Source organism: Ascidiella aspersa, chromosome 3, assembly GCF_963924565.1.
Source record: "Ascidiella aspersa chromosome 3, kaAscAspe10.2, whole genome shotgun sequence".
In the NCBI taxonomy this organism is placed as follows: domain Eukaryota; kingdom Metazoa; phylum Chordata; class Ascidiacea; order Phlebobranchia; family Ascidiidae; genus Ascidiella; species Ascidiella aspersa.
In genome coordinates this window covers 7,106,312-7,121,695 of record NC_139449.1, presented here as the reverse complement: position 1 = coordinate 7,121,695, position 15,384 = coordinate 7,106,312, and the positions used below count along the sequence as shown (strand labels likewise).

The 15,384-nt window shown below is 38.5% G+C and overlaps 1 protein-coding gene and 1 non-coding gene across 2 annotated transcripts in view; one reads left to right on the top strand and one right to left on the bottom strand.

The window, feature by feature from the left end:
- Positions 1-693: 693 nt before the first annotated feature.
- LOC146158980 (sushi, von Willebrand factor type A, EGF and pentraxin domain-containing protein 1-like) overlaps positions 694-15,384 on the bottom strand; it is a 31,747-nt gene continuing 17,056 nt past the window's right edge. The window contains exons 12-25 of the mRNA XM_083384816.1: positions 14,305-14,496; positions 13,290-13,487; positions 12,252-12,443; positions 10,949-11,140; positions 10,238-10,426; positions 9,371-9,562; positions 8,915-9,109; positions 8,105-8,299; positions 7,329-7,523; positions 5,788-5,982; positions 3,699-3,878; positions 2,802-2,999; positions 1,825-2,022; positions 694-881 (exon numbers count right to left, since the gene is read on the bottom strand). Of these exons, the coding sequence (XP_083240942.1) occupies positions 694-881; positions 1,825-2,022; positions 2,802-2,999; positions 3,699-3,878; positions 5,788-5,982; positions 7,329-7,523; positions 8,105-8,299; positions 8,915-9,109; positions 9,371-9,562; positions 10,238-10,426; positions 10,949-11,140; positions 12,252-12,443; positions 13,290-13,487; positions 14,305-14,496 (2,699 nt within the window). The remainder of the gene's footprint in view (positions 882-1,824; positions 2,023-2,801; positions 3,000-3,698; positions 3,879-5,787; positions 5,983-7,328; positions 7,524-8,104; positions 8,300-8,914; positions 9,110-9,370; positions 9,563-10,237; positions 10,427-10,948; positions 11,141-12,251; positions 12,444-13,289; positions 13,488-14,304; positions 14,497-15,384) is intronic.
- Trnat-ggu (transfer RNA threonine (anticodon GGU)) lies at positions 14,651-14,726 on the top strand. The gene has a single exon. It is a non-coding gene; the product is annotated as a tRNA-Thr (tRNA).

The window sequence follows — 15,384 nt, the reverse complement described above, 5'->3', positions numbered from 1 at the left end:
GGCTTATAATTTTGGATTTATATATTCAGACAAAAACTTGACATGAAGAGGCATGTAATTTACTTAAAATATTATCAACACTATTTAATAGTTTCTACTTGGTGTTTTATTTAAAGATGGCGTAGAAAAATTATCATTAAACATCAATCAACAATCAAATGTTTGAGAGATTTGACCAAACCAACAATAGTCAAAATTACGCATCCCTGCATGCATTGGAACAACAAATGCGTTGGTACACAGATTCGAAATGCAAATGCACCTGGCGACAATGAAACAAAGAAGAGATTGATTTTGTAAGTTGGTTTGCTGATTTATAAACTTAAAGATTTATAAACTCAATTCAATACTGGCGATTGTGTTCAAAGTACTGCTGAAATGATAAAACGGCAGAACTGCAGAATGTGAATGTCCTGAAATTTAATAGATCAATAACACATATCAGGGTTGAATAAAATCGTTATACGCAAAAAGGAACAGGTAAATTGCACTTCCGCCTTAAAAAATATGATCTTTGCGCCTATTTGCAGTATGAATAAAAATTAGAAGGGCTACGTCGAGAAGTTGAGGGGTCCCAAAAATGCGACGCACCCCCCTAGAAAAGAACTATTTAAGAAACACTGACTCAAGGCGATGAGGTCAAAGGTGAAGAGAGGTACAAAGCTTCGCGCTCATGGGATTTTCGCCGCTCGCTCATCGGACGCAAAAAGGCGCCGTTCCGCCCCAGTTGCCGTCGTCAAGGCAACGGACCACGGCGGCGCCCTCGAGCTGGGTCTTGTCGCCGCAACGGAAGCGACACGTGGAACCGATGACGTCATCATCGCTCGAACAAACCTTTGTACCCGAGTCCGGTGTTAAAAGTGGCGGAAAGCATCGGTAGCCTGAAGAAATAGAGGTGATTTGGATCTGAATTTTCCATGGATACTGCGTACAGTTTAGGATTTAGGTTCTCAACCGGGATTCCGCGGCACTCTAGGATGCCATTTTTAAAGCTTAAGGGTGCCGTGAAATATGTTAAATTCTTTAGAATTGCAATTTTTGCTCTATCGGTAAGCTTAATTTTTTGTGTAAGATTATAGCGCAAATAATTAAAATGCTTTTTCAACCTTGTTGCACAGTTAATGTGCTGTTTCAATCATGTTTATGGTAACGTTACAGTTAACCACTGAGCAAAAATACGAGCAAGGGTGTCGCGGACCATTTATAATAGATAAAAAAGCCAAAAAGGTTGCGAAACACTAATCTAGAGCCCTGGTAAACTATGACACGGCAACCAATTTAATCCGGTCAGCGGCTCATTTTTTACAAATCTTTTTTAAGCAAAATTATGCCTTTATATATTTTCTTTATTTTAACGTATTTAATTGAATACATTACGCTTGTAAGTCATCCACACTTATTCCTACTCTAACCAGCTTGTCAATATTTATATAATCCTTGGAAAATAAACCCACTTCGTATTATTAATAACTCCCCTCAAATCTTCCTTTTAAATCCTTTATAATGCGATAATAGCATTTCTGTTTATCCAAACTATAGATTAAAAACCAATACGCACAGTACTATGCCCTGCTTAAAAACCGACAATCCATCTATAGACTCGACAAGTGCATCACAAAAGCAAAGCAAAGACATAATTTAAACATATTAACTTAATCACTGACTTTATAGAATTTTATTGGTGGGGCTTACAGTCAGGAGTTGAAAGTGTTTAAAGCGAAAGAACAAAGAAGTTTGGCCAATTTTAAATCTCGGTCAAATTTTTGCGATTTTCGTTGCGTTAAGCTCAAATCGCAATTTTTTAATTTTAAAACCAAAACTTACGTTCGCAGATCCCAAGGGTTTCTGTCCAGGCGCCCCGGCCAAGGCAGAGAGTCCTGGTCGGCCCACGCGCCCTGAAGCCGTCGTAACACACGAGGGCGCACTCGGAGCCGTACCTGTTGGGTTCCTCATTGGCCGAACCGACCCCGCAGATCACGGTTCCACCATCTCGCACCCCCTCGATACTCGGACAGAAGATTGCTGTGAAAATAAATAATTCATTAGTATTTAAAATACGTTATTGTTTTCAATATAAATTGAAGTGTGTGTGCCTGTGTGTGTGTTAGTGCTTGTGTGTGCTCGTGCATGTGTGTGTGTGTTGTGCTTATGTTTGTGTTTATTTGTGTCTGTGTGTGGTTGTGTGTGGTTGTGTGTGCTTGTGCGTGCTTGTGTTTGTGTGTGCTTATGCTGGTGCGTGAGTTTGTGCTCGTGCTGATGCGTATGAAACAAGTTGTTACCCATTTCTACCAGTAGTAACTATAGCTCACTTTAAAATCTAATGCAATTATGTGAACCTCGAAATTTTCGATTTGTTCTAGTGTAGCGGTCCTCAAACAGGGGTCAGTAAAAACGTTTTAATGGCTCCGCTAGATATACTTCTTTGAATGAATGTCGAGTCGTAAATTTAACGAAACTAAATAGGTCCGACAGGTTTCCTAGTGGATCCGTCTCCAAAAAATGGTTCAGAAATGGCAACATTCTCCAAATACTAGTTCAATAATGGCAACATTCTTCAAAAACCGGTTCATAAGTGGAACATGCTCCAAAAAACGGTTCATAATTGGCAACATTCTCCAAATACCGGTTCATAAATGGCAACATTCTCCAAAATCCGGTTCATAAATGGCAACATTCTCGCAAAACCGGTTCATAACTGGTAAAATTTTCCGAAACCGGTTGATAAATAGCTACATTCTCCAAACACCGGTTCATAAATAGCTACATTCTGCAATAAATGGCAAATAGATTTGTCAATTTACCTTGGCAGGATCCTGGCACTTTATCGAACTCTCCAGAACCGTCTCCATCCGTGTCCGGGCCGCATTCAGTCCGTCCCTCGCCGACCAATTCGAAACCAAGGTCGCAGAAGTAGTTGCAGATACTCCCGAATCGATCCTCTTCCGTGCAAAACACAAGCCCGTCGGGAGGGTTGCTTGGCGACGGTGTGCAGCGTATCACTGCGCAACAAGGTAGAGTAGTCACAAATTTTGCCGGAAGTACAATTAAAATTTGCCTGAAGAAAAACTTGCAGGAAGAACAATTGTACAATTGAAACTATGCCTGGCAGCAACAGCACATTCAAGGTAGAGTAGGTTATTGACTTTTTTTATGCTTTTTGCAATGATTTTTGTTGTTAAAACCGTGAATTAGGGATGTCCGTGATACTTGACATTAGTTCCGATATTTTGAACACAAAGTATCGCGATCCAATTCGATACCAAATGGCGCCTCTACTTTGCCTAAAACGCAATATAGAAAAAACAAATTTTTCAGGTTGATAGGCCAAAATTTTCGTTAGCATTAAGAAATTTAATTATACCCTCAGTTTAACCTAATTTCCTGTTATGTTGGCCTGACAAAGTGTAGACATCACAGCGTTTAATTGCAATCATTGCTGAAATTCCTACTTTTATCTGTTATCAGATCGGCACCTATGCTGTCCTACTATCGGACGCAGACTTGGACAACAGATAATTCTAGTTTTGATATTTCCATGAACTATTTTGTGAATTGCTAGTGGGCTCTAAGTCTAGTTGTAATCTAATTAGGATTTTACCAAAAAATGCTTTTTTGTCCTACTTAACACTAAGATAAGCAACATTGACCGATTTCAACTCGCTACTCAAACGAGTAGAAACATCAAGACAAGTACTCACGCTGACAGGTCGGCTGCTCGCTACTCCAGCTTTTATCGGCGCCGCATCTTCGCGACCCGGTGCCGAGTAGCCTGTACCCGACGTCGCACGCGTACTCGCACTCGCTGTGGTACTCGTTTCCCCTGCTGCACGACACTGACCCGTTCACCGGCGCTTTACTGCTCTCCTCGCAAAGGTTTACTGAATAACATGGGGAGAGACTTATTAGGGGTTTGGATAGTTTGGTTAATTCTCTTAAATTCACGGCTCGGCCAAGTTACGAGGATGTCTTATCGTCTAACTCTAAAACATTGCTTTTCAACCCGTGGATGGTACGCACATTGGCTGCGGATGAAAAAATTGTAATGCGGAAGACTAACGTCGTTCGGATGAAAATGGTGCATGTTATTATTTTTTATTATGTGTAATACAGTACAAATAAGCTGGTGCGCTCACTTATGCGTACAGTAATATAGTTTCGTAGTGGTTCATTGCAGCTTAAGCTATTTATCGGTCAAGGCTTAGGGCTTAGGCCCACGGTTTTTATTACACAAACCCTTTCATTCAATAAACTACAGGTAAAAAATAAAGGTTGCAAACTTACTATGCTTATTTCATGCGGATAACAATTTTCCGAAATAAAAAAGTGCGGATGGAAATTTTAAAGGTTGGAAAGCACTGATCTAACACAGTGCTTCCTAACCGGTGAGTCTCGACACAGCAGTGAGTCGCGAAGCTATTTCAGGTGGGTTGCGAAGCATTTCTAAACGTTACAGTTTTCTATTAGATCGCGGAATTATTGCATTGCCACTACGTAACATTTATGCATCAATATCACAAATACTGTCGCATTACCTATTTCAGTATGTACGCCAGTAGTAAAGATGCAGGTTTTATGCAACTTTATTTGTTTGGTCATACCTAATTGTGGGTCGCGCAATAAAACTTGCATTCAAAGTGGGTCGCGAACGGACAAAGGTTGGGAAGCACTGGTCAAACAGACTATCTTAGGCTATATTAAAGATTATTTAGAAATTGGAAATTTCTTTCGTCAATCGGGTTGTGGTATTAGCTCAGTTGCTTATCTCAAAAATGCTCGTTTTTTTTACCCATTTAAAGGTACATTTGAGATTTTCGGAGAATACAAATTCAGCTGATACTTTAAAGTTTAAACTGTTGCAAATTTGAGGTTCGTTTAGTTTCAATAAGTTATACCAGGTTCTCCAATATTTAGAAACCTTTTTGTGATACGCAAAATGTCCGCTGTACGAGTTTCGCAAGTTGTTTGTCGTCGTTCATTGTTTATTTTGAAAAAGTGATACATTAGTAACTTAGTTTTTTTAGATCCTTGATTAATGCACTTGTATACAATTGTATCCTTTCTATTCATGTGGCGGCATGTTTTATATACTAGTGTTGTTCTTAATCATTTTGGCCCACGGACTAACTCCCGGTTAGCAATAGTGTTCGCAGACTCAAGTAGTTCAAAATTCAAATATGATTTTTCGACACTCCAACAGTAATTTAAAAATCAAAAGCACTTCATTTATGTACACACTGCCACTTTGTTTCAGTATTAAATGCACCAAATTCCTGTTTTGTAACATAAACTGTGTATTTTAAACCAATAGTGATTATAAAAAAAAATTATAAGGTATTGTGCTCGCGGATTCAACTGAACCTTACACGAAATGAAATGAGTCAGTGGACTCAAGGTTGAGAAACACTGTTTTATACTGATCAATGAAAAATTAGCGTGATGTTGGACAGAGGAGTAGCCAACCCGTCGATCGCCACAATTCAGCTGGCCAAGCACGTGGAATACGTGTTGCGTCATTACAGTATAGCTGTCGCACAAAAGCGGACCATTAAAATGACAAATTGTTGTCTGGACAAACCGAATGACGCATTCTTTGACGTAACAAATTAACCTCCATCGCTGACTTGGAATGCAATTACCGTTTAAAATGTTTAATAAGTTTTCTTGTGATTTTACTGAACCAGTCGATCGAAAGTCTCTAAACAACATTTCAGTGGAACGCAATCAAGCATAAGTTAGCTACACGTGGACTGCAACATCACTTTTTATGTATCCTACAACTGGCCTTACCTTGACAAACGGGCTTCGTCTTATCGTTCCACTGGCCACGTGTTTCAATCACAGGCTGTCCGCACTGAGCCGTATCGGAGCCGACCAATGAGTGACCGACGTCGCACTCGAATTTGCATTCGCTTCCGTATACTTCGCCGTCCGTACAAACAACGCTCCCGTCGTCCGGCGCCAACCGAACTTCGCACGTGATTTCTATGAGTGCAGAGTTTTATTGGAAAATTTCGGAAATATTATTTTAATGGGAATGTGTTTAACCGAAAGCAGTGGCTCAAAACCGGAGTGCCGCGTCACCCTGGCTTGCCATTTCAAATGTTCAAGTGTGCCGAGAGATATTTAAGAATTTTTAAGAATCTGATTTTTGTCCAAATCTTAAAACTTTTTTGGAAAGATTAGAGTGGAATAAATCCATTTATAACCTCCTATACTTTGTGTAGAGTTGATGTATGGTATTCAAGTTCCGTTTATTGTTACATTCTGGTGAATTACCTCCAGAAAAGTCATGTAGACGGAGCCGCAATCTATTTATTATTTCTAAGGGGTGCCGCTAGCCATAAAAGTCTGGGAAACACTGCCTAAAGAGTCAGACACTTTTTGATTTAGTTTTATAGAACATAATTGTCGTTCTGCAGGTGCAACAAGGTGTAGAATCGGTCGTCACGCCCAAACAAAGATGTTCCGAATTTAACAACAAAGGCTTATATTACCATCGAAAGGAATATCTATCGAATTTTGGTACGTTTTGTTCAACAAAAAAGCTACTAGATCATTTCCTACTAAACCCTTTGGACAAACAGTGATTTAAATGTTTGCGGGCGTTTGAAGGTTGGTTTTAGGTCTTTCCATAAAAGGATTAGTGCAATGTTAGCCTACCTTATCATGACAAACTAATCACATGTCACTTGGTGTTTGGGAAAAGTATAATCATATTTAGCTACAACTATTGAAAAAGGAGAAGCATGTGAAACAAAACAACCCCTAAATTGTTTGCCAAAAAAATTACAACAGTTCCAAAATTAGGTCGCCGTTTGATTTAGGTGGAACGGCGACTACAGTAGTTTTATAATAAATCTGTTGAGATAGGCTCTGAGCAAGATTTATCCATTATTCAAGAACAATGCGGAGGCAATACAAAGGCATGGCTCATATTAATTAAATTTCGCATTCGTTTTGTTTTGGTAAATTACAGCCTAAAAAAGGTTTAATGGAGAGAATTGGGTCACTATCGCTTTATATCTAAAACGTGACAAGTGGAGTGACAGAGGTTTGTTTTCCAGTAAACATTTTGGCGAGTGGCATTACGTCGGGGCGAGTGCTAAATGCTAGACACTCAGTTTTTTCATTCACCATAGACGAGAAGTTCCTAAATTTACTTAATATGTTACTCTAGCCGACGGGCTGGCGATTTTTTACTTCCACCAAAAAAATTAGTGAGTTGCGCGAAAAAAATGTTAAGAAACACTGTTTTACAACAAACTATTCATGTTGAAACCAGAAGCCAAAATGAAAAACAAATTATGACGTCATTGCGAACGACCTACGTTGACAGATAGGTGGCGCCCCACTCCACTCTCCAGCTCCATCGCTGTCGTCATCAATACACGTCACCTCCTCGCTTCCTGCCAGGTGAAAGCCGACTTGGCATTGGTAGCGGCAAGCTGACGCGTACCGGTTGCCATCCGAGCATGTCAGGTTGCCACTGACAGGTGGCAGGAGGGCGGGTGAACAAATAATCTCTGCACAGAGGAAGATTTATTGCTTGCTCTTCCATAAGTACCAACTAATCACTTCTTTTGACATGAAAGATGAAATTTGATTTGCTGTATTTGTATGATGTTGAAAATAAATAAGGAGTTATTCGAAACGTTCAAAACTTTATCTTCTATGTTGATTTTGATAATCATGCTACGTCTAAACCCTAATCACCATTATGTTACAAAGTATTGGAACGCATTCTATTTTTCACTGTTTTTTTATTTTTACGACTTGTTCAAATGAAAAGTGTTCGTTTTGTAGAAGTTTAAAAGCCATGGAAACAAAACACACATAATAGCTCTTTTAGAAAGCGCAAAATTACCTGGCTGCTTTATTATAAATTATAATTTATTTTCCAAATACCGCGAAAAGCCTAACTTTCAAAATAAGTGAGCACATTATACACTCTTTTAATGCCAATTTGTGGCGAGTATTACTGCTGCCAGATTGTCTGTTGTCTTTGTTTAACCCATAAGGCAAATATGTTTTGTTCATTTCCTGTGATGAACTGTCCTTTAGCCAGCTCAAAAACAGTTGCAAAAATGAAAATAGCTTTTCTCACGTTGGCATGTTGGCGATTCTCCATTCCAGTTTCCTTTCCCGTCAAAATCTTGGTCTTCGCATATCAAGGATGAGTTGCCCTTTAGGTGGAACCCCTCGAAGCAGCTGAAGAGGCACTGACTTCCGTAGAAGTTGTCTTCCGTACAAATAAGCTCGCCTCCTTCGGGTGGAGATAGGGGAGTGTCGCAAGTAATCACTGAAATAATTGAAACCCTCATAATCACAGCAACGCTGATCTATAACCTTAACCAACGTAATTAACTCGCTTAAAAAACAAGATTGCTGTTTGCAAAATAGATAGACGTAACCTTACCTGCTGCGTTAAGCAAATAGAAAAATAATTTATTTCAAATACAAAATCGTCGACTTCTAAAATGCAAACAACTATTTTAATTCGTTAAACTATTCTAGTTTAACATGGGCGCTTAAATATAATTTAGGTTGATTATAAAATAAATTTAAAGAACAGAAAGGACGTTTTTCTGAATGAAATAGTAGAATAAAAACCCTGATCATGGCTATTTAATATAATTTAAACTGTTTAATAGAAACAAGTAATTATATAAATAATTTAATAAAATAAACCGAAAGATACACTTCACTGAGTAAAAACAGACATTTGCGTGTTTATAGGCGGAATATATCTTTCTTTTCATTCAAAAAAAAACATGCTTTCATATTCTTAATATTTATCTGTGTTGAGCAAAAATCTTAGTTTACTTTTTACTGTATCCGCTAAATTGTTTACATAATTCAGGGTTTCTGCAATAGGTAATCGTTATCGTTAACTCCTATATAAGAAAACACTCACTCTGGCATATTGGCAAGTCGAGTGACCAGCTGCCAACTGGCGAGTCGCCATTGCCCTGACAAATCGGAGGTGACAGCGAATAGTCGAAGAATCCCTGGTCGCAAATGATCGTCAGTTTGGTGCCGATCTCTCTACGGGGATCCGATAACTCGAAATAGCCGTTCTCTGGGTCGCTCGGAGCTGGGCATCGTATCACTGCAACAAGTAATTGCAAGTAGAAGTGTCGGATATTATCAGCTCGAAGCTCATACCAGATGCCAATTGATTGCGTAGGTACCCGTTCGACACTAGGGTGATATTTGTTAGTTTGTTATCAGGCTGATAATTTTTTACTTTATACAACCAAAGTTACAACACATACGATGTCCATTGTGCGACCTAAAACACTTAGATGGAATCATACGATGACGTGCATAACATACTTATATTACAATATATATATAGGTCATAACTTACCCTGGCAGACTGGCACCTGTCCGTCCCACTCGCCAACCCCGTCATCCTGTTCATCCACGCAACGAAGCGAACTGGTTCCGTTCAAAAAATATTCCGCATTGCATTGAAACACTACTGTTGAACCCCATGTGGTTAGAATTCCGCCAACCGATATTCCATTCGCTGGAGGTTCAATTTGAGGGCAGTTGATTTCTGAATTAACATGTAGAATTTCATAGCATTGTAAACATTTTTGATTAATGAAATTCCAGTCAAGTCTTCAAAACATAACAGTCCCAATCAAGTTATTGTTAGCGCAAGTCAACTCCAGGTTAAATCATTTATGTAGAAATAAATAAAAAAGTAAGGTCAAGTCATTTTTCCAAAACCACTTAAGTCAAGACCACTTAAGTCAAGTCAAGTCATTTGACAAAACAAACTTAAGTGCACATAAGTCACGTCATTGTCATCTGAATTAAGTCATTACAAAAATTGTATATTTCAAACGGGAAAACGCGAAATGACAAATAAAAGTAAGAAATCGGAGCTACAGTTCCTTATATCGGCCTCAACTCTAGACCTGTCGTTGGATTACCTATAATTTTTGATTAAACAAATAGACATGTCGTTATATGATAAAAATGAATTACCCTATTTATAAGAAGTCTTGGTTTCGGTATAATAGAAAAAGGTAAAATGAATTTATTTCACTTGGGTGTCGGACAACCAAACCTGACCCGCCAAAGTTAAACGGTCCGACTCCCTGGTTTTAAAATCTATGAACAGGTATGCCATTATTAAAGTTCCACTTTTAACGACCAGTAGCAACACCATAACAAAGTCGGTATTTCAGATAGACAAAACATGGCGCCCGATTCGATCACTCACGCTTGCAAGATGGTAAAGGTTGGTTCCATTCTCCTGTTCCGTCGCTGTTAGAATCGACGCACGAGATCTGCCTCGCACCGATCAGGAAAAATCCAGGGTTGCAAGTTATTGAGGCCACTGAACCGTATCTGTTGCTTGGCAACTGCGTCACCCCGTTGCTTGGCGACGAAAGGGCGGGACACGTGATAGCTGTAAAAACGTCATAAAATGTCGAAAATGTCGCAAACACTTCAGCGGCGGTCATAAGAATTGTCATAAAAGACGTGAGCAGTAGTATTTACATGCACGAAATAAGTAGTCCACACGTTGGCAATTTTACAATCGAAACAATGCTTGGCAGCAGCACTATTAGCACCCATGATTATTTTTTAAAAACATGAATTTCTTGTATTAAAATACGTGTTTCTAAAACAATGCTGAATGGATGAAGGGTTCAATATTTCACAGCTAGACAAAAAAACAACCCAACCCTTCAGCCTACATAAAGTGCTAGGACGTTACCCAACACCAATTTTACCAACTCAACACAAATAGTATTAGAAGGGAAACATAGAGAGCACATACAATCTGTCATCCGAATAAACCTAGAAAACCACTTAAACTCTTGTAGGTAGCGAAACACTGAATCAGACTTATATCAGTATACCACTAATGGAAATGAATTTATGCATTTTTTAACATATTTTCCAAAACAATAAACTTTTTTTCTACCGTTGCAAACCGGCGCCAAGCTGTCCCAATCGCCGATGCCGTTCTTGTCGGTGTCCGTGCATAGTATGACGTCATTTCCAATTAGGAAATACCCTTCGTCGCAAGCAAATGTGAGGGAGTTCCCCCAGTATGGTGGCGACGAAGTGCCAATCACCCCGTTTTGGGGGGCTGCAATTTCGCTGCAGACAATTCCTGGAACGAAATGACAAACATTTTATATCGCTCGGTGCGATTAAACTCACGTCTTCAGTTTCCCAAGGTTAAAAATGCGAACGAAACGATAAGTTGGCCTATATACACGAACTGTGTAACCCACATAAGTTAGCAGAAAGCACATAAAGGAAAAAATGACACTTAAGAACCAAATAATCGGTTTGATAGTGTTTCGAGTTTTCTGTCAACCATCATAACAAAACCTACCTCAAAAAAGGAAGGTAGACCTATCGGAAGACAAAATTTTAAACATTTTTATATTAAACAGGTGATTAAAAGTGACTACTTCCAAAAACAATTATAATTATTTAGCGGCGCTCCAGTAGTGTAAAAAGTGTCCTTGTTTTTGTAAAGGGATCAACGAACCAAAAAACGCTCAGATCCACTAATTTGAAAAAACTAAATGCATGAACGTTTTTTAAGAACAATTTCCCATTCTGCACCGTAATCCTAAATGAAGAATGCAAAGTTCGTAGTCGCAGTTTAACATCTGCACGTTTTTAATGTTACTCCATTTTTTATAAACGCCTTTCTAGACTGGCGTTAACCGCGTATCCTTTTCATTTAAAATGGTAAAACATCTGGGCAAAAAGTCACCGAACTCTTTGCATAAAGAGCTTGATAATTGAAAGGTCTAAATAATTTGCTTACCAGATACCTTTAAGGTCAAGGACTAACGATCGGTGAAAGGATTTAGAATTTTGTGTCGGACTTTATTAGAATTTTGTGTCGGACTTTATCAAGTCCATGTAAAGTCATTTTAAAGAAATAGCAAGTCCCGGTCCAAGTCATTAGTGACGGAAGTCTGAAGTCTAAGTCAAGTCATTTGTTTAAATTACTGAAGTTAAGTCATTTGAAAAGTGCATTGGCTTAAGTCATTACAACACTGTTGATTAAAATTGTTAAACGTATAAAATATAAACAATTTGTTTAAGTAGCTGCATTAAGCATTGCGTCATACATTATCTTGCCTGAGACTCTAACATTTGGTCTAAGTATTTTCTGCTTTATCTAGTTTGGGGCCGCATCGGCCGCATTTAGTTTGGTGAAATCTGATCAAAAACCTTCAAAACTCAAAATGACTTCTCACTCGAGCATGAGGCCACTGTCCCGTTCCATTCGCCTTCACCGTCCCTGTTTGAGTCCTGGCAGCTCAATATAGCGCCTCCCTGCATATGGAAGCCATCGTTGCAGGCCATGATCACCTTTGAACCGAACTCGAGCGAATCAAGTGACGCGAACTGTCCGTTGGCCGGAGGGGAAATCACCGGACACGAGATCACTGCAAAGCAAAAAATACGAAACGTTTTTTTAAACTGCAAATCTGTATTAATAGGATGGTGATTGCGTGGGATATTTGAATCTAACCAAAGTGTAGGGAGCGATTTATTATTAGATTCGAACAATTTATTGAAGAGGTTAAATTAGTTTAAATGACGCTTCATACTTCATTCACACAGCGGTAAATTTCAACACTTCGTTCAAACAGGTCCACGCAGATATCGTACTGGGAAAACGAAAGTGAGTAATTTGTATTGTTACGTTGTTTATTTTAATGCATTTTTTCTAAATTTTCGTTTGGTGTTCCGAAAAATTATGTTACTGCGTTTTAGCTGCATATATTTGTGAAATGTCGTATTTGTCTAGTTCTAAATAGGGTAATCAGGTGTCACTATAAAAACCAAACTGTATTTAAACAAGCTTTCGCACAACCGTGCTTAATAAGGTCAAAGTCTAGGAATGCTATTTCTAACATTTTCTACTTTGACCTGATGAAGCACGATTGTGCGAAAGCTTATCCAGAATTTAACACAATTTGCCTTTATAGTGCCACGTGATTAGTATTTTTTGACTGCAGGGGACGTTTAATTGTTATCCTAAATATACTGTGATTTTGTGCGACTTAAGCAAAAAAAGATTTTGTGCGAATAAGCAAAATTTCCTCATTTCAGGGGATTTCATTGTGTGTGAAAAAAACGTAGGTCATTTCTGAAACTTCTGGGTTTAGTTAATTTTTTACGCGGTGCTCCGTGAAATTAAGTCTTGAAATCGAAATGCACTTTTGCGAAATATTTGCAGTTTCATTACATTGCATTAAACTACGGCGAAACATTAAAACATTGCTTACGTTGACAAATGAGGTTGTATTCCATCCAATCACCGACCCCGTCCTTATTGACGTCACCGCAAACGCTCGAGGGGATCCCCAGCGGGAAATACCCTTCGTTGCAACCGAGTACGGCGGCAGACCCGTAGGCCAGGTCGTTCGGTATGCTGACGATGTGACCATTGAAAGGAACCACTACCTCCTCCAGACATAAGATCTCTATGAAAATAAAGTGGCGGGAAAAAATGGGTGCGGTTAAACGCGTCATATACTTTGCACGACTTTAAATATAAATTGAAAAACATTTAAATGAAACATGCTTGTTTATTAAACAAAATATGTTGACAAACCTATTAAGGTATCTGTTCTCTTTTTTCGGATCATCCCTAAAAATTATTATAAATAGAGTTTTTAGAATTTAGCTGAAGGCTTTGTAAGCAAAACCGCCCGTTTATTAAAGTTGTTTTGAAGCTTAACAAATAACAACAACCAAGTGCTTTTGTTTTTATATCACACCGGTCGAAAATGCTTCGTGGTTTGACCTTTAAATAAAATCGCTACTTCCGGCATTCGAAAACTGATATGGATGAGCATTAAGCGACCACTTCCGTGAGTGTATTTTGGCACAAAACATTTTGTTGCAAAACGCTCCGAAATAGCTTTAGTGTTTGTCTGTAAACCTTCACACATTGGGAAACCCACAAATGGATTTAATTTTATTTATGCATACAAAATAAATCTAGTTATATATAAGTTGAAATTAAAAATATTAAATGTTTTATTGCCTAAACAAACGTTTCAATCACACAGGTTCTTTGTTTCCGTTGCACTGCATTTACGCTTGAACGATGGCAAGGGTAAATAAAAAAAATAAAAAATGAAAAATAAATGTTTGTAAATATTTATTAACAGATCATAAATCTTTTCGAAAGAATTCTTATGTTTTTTTCTTACTTTTTTATGATTTTCTTTTTGCATGATAAATCTATGCTAACGTTTTACATAGTTTAAATTATTTCCGTAAAACTAAACTTACGCGTGCAGGATGGCAGGGGGAAGTCCCATTCTCCTATTCCGTCACCGTTTGAGTCGGTACAAATCAACGATGACTCGGCAAAATTGAAAAAGCCTTCGTCACAAACGACGCGGACGTTCGAGCCGAAACTTGAGGCAAATCTCGCAGCAAACTTTGCGTTGGGGGGAGGGGAAAGCACCGGGCAGGTGATCTCTGAAATTCAAGTAAAATTTTTTAATACAACACATATTGTTGAAAGAACTGCCTATAGAATGACATGGTACTATAGATAGCCTTCAAAGTTGCCTGTAATAACAGAATGCAGCAAGCATTGGCGTATGGTGGTTTCTCGACTTGTCCCCTCTGAGACTTTTTAGCTCAGTTGGTAGAGCGACGGTCCCGGTATGACCGGAGGTCGTGAGTTCGAATCTCACAGTAGGTTAGTGTGTGTGATTCGGCGAGTCTGCGATAGCTTTTCGGTGTACTATGATACGGACAGCGTAATCGTTGGCCAAAAACCAGCTTCCAAAGGGATAGGTCACAGTTGTTAATAAACGCATATGTGTGTGTATCTTTCATACTATCGTACTCTCTAATATTGAGTGTTTGAACCTTTCTTGAGACACGAACACCTGGGTATTAAAATGATTTTGCAAACACAAAACGAAAGTTTATAATTATGCATTTCAATAAGCATCAAAAGAACAGTTTATTCAGTTTCAGTATTTCGTAGTGCGATATATGGGCCAAAAAGTGATATTCGGGCTCAATTGTATTTAAGAAGCAATAGGCCAGCGTAATTCCAATCTCATTATACAACTTATTGAGCTTTGTTATTACACAACAAGAAATGGAGCAAATCCCGATGTAACATTCAAACTGGTAGTTTTGTAAATCATCAGTGAGTTTTGACCGGTATTACATGCACCCCTAGCCAAAATAATTAGTTGCGGAACACCGTATAAAAATCACTGGTTATACAATTGAATGGACATCTATCACAAACGTTCGTATAACTGTTCGTATAACGTGTTAACGTTAATGGTAAGACAAGTTGTCCTCGAGATCAACATAATGATGTTAAATTCATCATTGTTCCCT